The 8,055-nt window shown below is 35.3% G+C and overlaps 1 protein-coding gene across 1 annotated transcript; it reads left to right on the top strand.

Annotated features, from left to right (window-relative positions):
• Positions 1-4,773: 4,773 nt before the first annotated feature.
• On the top strand, positions 4,774-6,334 carry LOC109163267. The gene is made up of 6 exons (XM_019312021.1): positions 4,774-4,832; positions 4,943-5,117; positions 5,526-5,654; positions 5,740-5,883; positions 5,969-6,175; positions 6,296-6,334. The coding sequence occupies exons 1-6, from the start codon at positions 4,804-4,806 to the stop codon at positions 6,332-6,334; spliced, it is 723 nt and encodes a 240-aa protein (XP_019167566.1). The 5' UTR covers positions 4,774-4,803.
• Positions 6,335-8,055: the final 1,721 nt, after the last annotated feature.

Here is an 8,055-nt window from a genome sequence, read left to right as displayed (position 1 = left end):
ACCAAAGAGGAAAGTTGCCAATTTCGAATCTACAAATTTGAGTGCACACTTTCCTTACAAAGCTTCCTGATTTAATCTGCTATGTTATTTAATTGTTAAGAAGATTTAATCTGTAATACATGACCTGTACGTGGTACTGCTGAAGCATCTTGTGAAGATTGTTCAGGCATACGTGTGTTAGTCCTGGATAGGTGTTAGAAAGAGTGGTAGTGGTAAAGGATGGAGGCCATCTATATTTACCTCTTGTAATACTTCTTTTGGTGAACATCTATAGTGGATTGGGCAGACGTGGGGTGCCCCGCAGACGTAGGAGAAGGAGCTCCGAACTGCGTAACAATTCTTCTGTGTTTTTACTTTATTTTATGCTTTCTGTCTTCATTATTTATATTTGTTTAAACAAGTTTAATTAATGAACGTAACTGGTGCATAACTTAAAAAAACAAGTAAAAATACGTTATTTGTTGATTTCAAGTCTCACGGTGCAATTTCAGTAACATCTGTAACGATTATGTCATTTATTAAAATATTTAATGATGGTACATGTGTATATATTCATATATTGGAACAGGAGATGTGTGGCTCTATATGGCTTATTGTGTTCTTCATCTTTTCTCTACCTTCTTTATCTACATTTCAGTTGATCCATATGTTTGAACCAATAGGCTGATTACAACAATACCTACCCCATATAAATTCAGTTGTTATGCCATGGAACAGTGTTCACCATGGTTGGTGAACACGGTTCCATACGACACCGTTTAGAGTGAGTGGGACTAACGGTGCCCGTAAGTGGCACCGTTAACTCCCACCACTCACATTATTATTATTATTTTTTTAAAATTAAACGCGCCAATAGCGTTTCCAGTTCCCACTACACCATTTCACTTCCTCTCCACGCAACCTCCATCCCTCTGCTCTCTGAACTCCACTCTCGAGCTCTCTTCTCTCACTTCGTCTTCCACAGCCATTTCCTTCGATCACTCTCAAACTCTCTGCTCCACAGCCATTCCTCTCTGCTCTCGCATTTCTCGTTCTCGCATTTCTCGAACAAAACTTCGCGTTCTCCCGTAGCTATCAAAGGAGACAGCCTCTCCATCGCTCATTCTCAACGTTGCTTCACTTGTCTTACAGGTATTTTGTACATGATGTGTTTATGATTTAGGGTTTTTGTATTCTGTGTACATATTTTGAAATTTTAAAATGGGGTTTTGAATGTAATGTTATGAGCTTATGAATGTATATCTGATATGTGACTGTTATTGATGTTATGAACTTTCTAATATGTGCTTATGTATTTTCTGTGAGAGATTATGAATTTTCTCATAGGAGATTATGAATTCTGTATTGTGAGTTGTGAATTTTATGTTCTGTAGTTATGAATTTTCTGTTCTGGGGTTATGAATTTTCTGTTATGAGGTTATGAATTTCCCTTGTGATATTATGAATTTTATGTTACTATATTATGAATTATATGTGACTGTTATTGATGGACAATATGAGATTATGAATTTTCTAATATGAGATTATGAATTCTACAATGTCAGTTGTGAATTTTCTGTTCTGTATTTATGAATTTTCTGTATTACAGTTATGAACTTTCTGTTCTAAGGTTATGAATTTTCTGTTCTGAGGTTTTTTGAATTTTCTTTGTGATATTATGAATTTTATGTTACTATATTATGAATTATGTGTGACTGTTATTGATGGACAATATATTCTTTTTGGTAGAGCATGGCTGGATTTATTCGGCACTCCCATCCCCCCTCTACTGAAATAAGGAATATATTTTCCATCAATCTATATTATATGTTGTATATGACTTACTTGCTTTCTAACATTTTTAATAAAAGCAATGGACACTGCTCAACGAAAGAGAACACGCTCACAAACAAAGGCAGTCTTGAGCTCTCAAGTTGCACAACCATCACAACCCTCACAGACAACAGCTGAACAAAATACTGCAGTCAAAACTACGACAAAAAACAAGAGAAAACGAACAACAAGGGCTGTACTTGACTCACAAGCTGCTCAACCATCCCAGCAGCAGTCCGATGACCTGCTCGAGCAAGAAGTGATTAGAGAAAAGAGATCAAAACAGATAAATGATAGACATAGGGGTAAAACAGCCATTGTGCAGAATACTGAAGCAGATGGAGGTGATCGTGCAGAAGGGAGTTCTACTTCCTACTTCAGCACACGGATGGGACCAAAGACCATGTTCAGGCTTGTACAACAGCTAACGCCAGAACAAAAACAATCTGTCCGTGATATTGGTTTCGGAGCCCTGTTGGACCTTCAATTGTGTGCAAATGAGTCACAATTAGTCCAGTATTTGCTAAACAACTTTGAGCTTTTCCAAACACATTTCAAACTGGAGAACGACAAGCTCACTATTGAAGAAGAGGACATTGAGTACACTCTTGGCATTCCAAGAGGAGAAAAGAAGGTTGTTGAGGCCCCAAAATATGATGAACAGGGGACATCGGAGTACAGGGCTCTCTTGCAAAGATGGAGGCAAAGGTGGAATATTAAGCTTGGTTCCCCAATCACTACCAAGATGGGAGATGTCATAGTTCAAAGGGGAGATTATGGAGATGAATTTAAGAGAGACTTCATGGTCTTAACTGTTTCGTGCATGATGCGGGGATTTCAGACACGCTACTGCAACAACAGAATCCTCAACTCCTTGATTAATGTTGATGAGATAAAGGAGTACAACTGGTGTAGCTACACCTACAACTCTCTGATCAAATCCATCGAGCAGTACAAGAAGAAAAGTAGTAGCTTCTTTACTGGACCAATGACATTCATATTGGTAAGTTCTAGTTCCACTTATGAATCTTATGATATTCAGATTGTGAATTATATGTGTCAGATTATGAATTTTCCTCTAAGAATTTTCCTCTATATGATTATGAATTTTCCTTTATGTCATTATGCATATTCCTCTATGTGATTATGAAGTTAAAGTATGTACTTATGAATTTTATGCTGTTTGGATTTTATGAGAATTATATGTGTCAGATTATGAATTTTCCTTTATCAGCATATGAATTTTCCTTTATGTGCTTATGAATTTTCCTCTATGTGATTATGAATTTACAGTATGTACTTATGAATTTTATGCTATTTAGATTTTATGAGAATTATATGTGTCAGATTATGAATTTTCCTTTATTTGATTATGAATGTTCCTTTATGTAATTATGAATTTTCCTTGTTGTCATTATGAATGTTCTTTTAATGTTATGCAATAATGAATCTCATAATAGAAAGTTCATAATTGCATAACATAAAATCCATAATATGATAGTTGAATATAGTGTTCATATGGATTATGAATTTTCTATTATGGTATTATGAATTTTCTGTAATGTAATTATGAATTTTGTGTTAGGATATTATGAATTTATAGTTATGGAATTATGATTATAACTTTTTTATTTTACCTTTTTCTTGAACATTGTAGCTATTCTACTTTGATCAGGTCCAGTTCAAAGGAATGAGGGTTCAAAGAACATATCCAAGCATTACTGCATGGACAAAAAAACTTGCACGACAAAGCGTTTCTGCTGAGAAAAGGTCGGGCGGATATGGTAAAGGGAAAGTTATCCCTCGTATTGCAAAGCCTACTGCTGACTGTATTGCTTCTACTTCAGCCCAACCAGTCCCAACCATCTCTGTGCCGCCATCCAGTGTTGACAGGGTCACGCAAGTTCTACAACGCCTTGCTGCTGATGTCTTGGAATTCGGTGAGGCTATGGTTGAAGTTGGAAAACAAAACGCCCCTGTGGATGTTATGAAGGCTGCATTTTCTGGGATTTCTACCTTGATTGGCGTAGCAAGCACGATAGAAAGACCACCAACTCCAACCTCCTCTCAACTTGACGACATCTTCTTTGGCCAGGAGTCTTTCACAAAGGCTGTTGATGCCTTGGTTGAAGCCTTCCAAAAGACCACTCGGCAAATGGAGTTTGACCCTCCCTCGTTTGATTTAGGGATTTCTTATACCTCGGCGCCATTGGTTGACGAACCACAGGAGCAGGGCGCATTGGATGAAGATCAATTGGATGTCCTTGTTCAGAACATTGTGAAAGACGCTCCTGGTGCTGCTGATGCTGCTACACTCGCTGCTACTCCTACCGCTACCCCTGCTGCAACCCCTGCTGCTACGCATGGTGCTACGCCTGTTTCTTCCCCTGCTGCTTCATCTTCTGAAACCCATGCTGCTACCCCTGCTGCATCAAGTTCTGAAAGACGAGAAATAATTCCATTGATTGAGGTTCCATTCGCTAGAGATGTCCCTGGTGCTGCTGATACTTCTACGCCTGCTGCTACACTTCCTGCTACCCTCGATGATATTGATAGGTAAACTAATTAGAATATGAAATTGTGTTATGAACTTTCTGATATTATATTATGACTTTTCTTCTGAAAGATTATGAATTTTCACATATGAGATTATGAGTTTTCTATTATGAGTATGAAATTACAGTTTTGATATTATGAACTTTCTGATATGCAATTATGTATTTTCTGTTCTGTATTTATGAATTTTCTGTACTGCAGTTATGAATTTTCTGAACTGAGATTGTGCAATTATGATGATATTAACTAGCTTCATGTGTTTACAGTGCATTTCTGGACAGTGAATCTGATGTCGAGGATGTCACCATACGAAAGAGACCAATCCGAAAATACAAAAACATCCCGCTAAATTTGAGGTCACCTTTCTGGACAAAGAATTTACCGTCTGACCATAATGCTAGTGTCACCGAGAGGGCCGTATCAAACTACGCCTTCATGGATGCTTCTACAAATCATCCAATAGAGTATGTTTGAATCTAACCATTTAAAAAACTTTTTATTTTCATGAATATTTCACATTTATAACCATGTATTAATTCATTTACCTATTTATCAAACTTTTTTGTTGATGTAGTGAAACTCTGTTTAGCTTTGATGATTTCTCAATGACAAGAGGAGATTTCCACACCCTACGCAGCGGTGAAATTTTTAGCACATTCATCGATGTATGGGCGTTGAGGCTTACACTCCTCAACACAAAACGGGCATTGGGGAAGCCAAAGTGCATCTATTTTAGCACGTTGGTACATGTAAGTTAATACCAACAATTTTTACTCTGCTCACTTATGAATTTTCTGTTAAACCATTCTGTATTTTATGTCATGTAAATATGTATTTTCTGTGTGTGATTATGAATTTTCTCATATGAGATTATGAATTTTCTATTGTGAGTTTATGAAATTACATTTTTGATATTATGAACTTTCTGATGTGAGATTATGTATTTTCTGTGTGAGATTATGAATTTTCCCATATGGCATTATGAATTTTCAATTGTGAGTTATGAAATTACAATTTTGATATTATGAATTTTCTGTTCTGTGGTTATGTATTTTCTTTGTAATATTATGGATTTTATGTTATGATATTATGAACTATGTATGACTGTCATTACATATTGCACAACTTATCATTGATACGTATTTTTTTCCCCTTAGCTTCAACTTGACCCAACTGAACAGTGGATGAAGAATCTTCCGCTTCAAAAGCGGAAGGAGAATTTCAATGAGCGGTTACAATATGAAATTTCCAAATTTGGAAATCTTGACGTCAATGATGCTGATTTGGTAATTTATAATTACCCACGTTCAACATTTATTCATTAATGACATATTTCTTCTCTATTCTAACTACTTCTTCTTTTGATGTTAGATATTTTTCCCCGTGCTTCGACACGAACACTACTTTATTGTCTATATTAACACCATCTCAAAAAGTGTTGAAATCATAGAAAACAAGATGCTGCCTAAGGATGTTACTGAAGCTGACAAGTATGAAGATTGCCCTAGTCTACTGGTAACTTAACCTTAAACATGACCTTCCAAACATTTGTTATACATTTCCTATGAATCATTATCACACTAGTTTCATTTTTGTCCAGATGACTGCTTTGAAAGAGTACTTGACTGCAGAAAAATCACCCCTACTCCGTAAGATACAAAAGCTTCCTGTATCATACTTGGCCATTCCTTGGAAGGAGCTTGACAATGTCATTGACTGTGGCATATATGTCATGCGACACATGGAGTCGTACAAGGGGAATGTTCAAGATTGGGACAGTGGATTCAAGATAGGCACCTGTGTAAATGTAAGAGTATAAGATATATTAATTTCAACTTAGATTTGCTTTTTTTTTATTTTTTATTTATTTTTTATTTTTTTAACATCTTTTTTTTTTTTTGTTTTTTGTTTTTTGTTTTTTTTGAAGGCTGACTTCCTTTGGGAACTTAGAGTTAAATACGCGTAAAACATTATCACATGGGGTAGGAACACTGAAAGATTGCGAGTTATGAAGGCAGCAAAGGATCTCTCAAAGAAGAAATGAAACTATACCGCTTTTTGGTGTTTGAATATGTTGTGAACATGAAGCATTAATTTTGTCAATACTTCATTTTGAAATATTGACTGTTGGTACCCTAGATTGAGAATCTCTCATTTTGTAATGTGCACAGATATTTTGCACCTGTGAATATACAATCTATTACTCTTAATTCAGATTACATATGGATCATGTAGATTTATGAATTTTCAACTACCATATTATGAATTTTCTATTATGCAATTATGAACTTTCTATTATGAGATTATGAATGTATACGTGTTAGCTATAACTGAAAATTCATTATTACATAACATTAAAATAACATTCATAATGACAACAAGGAAAATTCATAATCACATAAAGTAACATTCATAATCAAATAAAGGAATTGAACATTCATAATCTGACACATAATTCTCATAAAATCTAAATAGCATAAAATTCATAAGCACATACTGTAAATTCATAATCACATATAGGAAAATTCATAATCACATAAAGGAAAATTCATAATCACATAAAGGAAGATTCATAATCTGAGACATAATTCTCGTAAACTCTAAATAGCATAAAATTCATAAGTACATACTGTAAATTCATAATCACATAGAGGAAAATTCATAATCACATAAAGAAAAAGTTCATAAACTGGTAAAGGAAAATTCATAATCTGACACATAATTCACAGTCTAATATCATAAGATTCGTAAGTACATACTGTAAGTTCATAATGACATAAAGAAAAATCCATAATGACACAAAGGAAAATGCATAATCACATGAATGAAAATTCATAAACTGACACATAGTATTTTGCATAGTATTCATCACAACACTGCTAAACATATGAAGTTCTATTAACACAATCTCAATCTATAGCTACATCGTGGTCTACATTCTTATTAAAATGAACAAACTGTGAACCCCCAGTGCTTGGATGTACAAGATATCCATCACAAGCAATCTCTGAAATATTTTCCAAGACCAATGATTCAGAGCCCTTTGTAATTGAAGCAAGCTTGTTTGCAGCACTCTTTCTCCCCTTTGCTGCATTGTACTTCTTCTCAATAACACTACTACTCCTTTTATTTCTCACACCTTTACTCCTCCGGCTTGAAGGGTCTTAGACAATACCACTTGACGAAGACACAGCACCCTCCTCAATATTCACATCCCCAATCTCAGCTTCAATGTTTTTCCTTGCATTCTCAACAGCTTCATCACAGAATTGTCTAGCAACACTGTTATCTTGGCTACAAACAATAAGCCTTTGAAATTTCCTACTAATCTCAACAGCCCAAATTGAAGAAGGGACACCACCATTATAAAACACGGATGCAATGTCCACATTTCTACCCTCAACAACCTTTTTAGTCCATCTTTTTAGAATGTATTTATCGGGAATACTGGAAACACAGTGCACATGAAGTATACGTAAGTAGTGGCAGCAAAGTATTCCCAATTCTGAAAACAGCTTGCAACTACAGCATATATCCAAATTGATTGGCTTAAAAGTTACTTCATGCCTTATGATATCTATGTCTGGTCGCCACACGTGATACTTGCACTTACAACCATCGTTCAACACCATTTCTTGATAACAAGAGCTACCTTTCATAAATTGTTCCTCGAACAAAAAATATATC

Source organism: Ipomoea nil, unplaced genomic scaffold (genome assembly GCF_001879475.1).
Source record: "Ipomoea nil cultivar Tokyo-kokei standard unplaced genomic scaffold, Asagao_1.1 scaffold3016, whole genome shotgun sequence".
In the NCBI taxonomy this organism is placed as follows: Eukaryota; Viridiplantae; Streptophyta; class Magnoliopsida; order Solanales; family Convolvulaceae; genus Ipomoea; species Ipomoea nil.
This window is presented reverse-complemented; position numbering and strand designations above follow the sequence as displayed.

What these genes read in the sequence shown, in the direction of transcription:
- LOC109163267 (XM_019312021.1), top strand. Translation starts at nt 4,804, where the DNA reads ATGGATGCTTCTACAAATCATCCAATAGA. An exon ending in ATTTTAGCACGTTGGTACAT is followed by an intron (nt 5,118 to 5,525) that starts GTAAGTTAATAC and finishes TTTTCCCCTTAG; the next exon opens with CTTCAACTTGACCCAACTGA. An exon ending in ACGTCAATGATGCTGATTTG is followed by an intron (nt 5,655 to 5,739) that starts GTAATTTATAAT and finishes TTTTGATGTTAG; the next exon opens with ATATTTTTCCCCGTGCTTCG.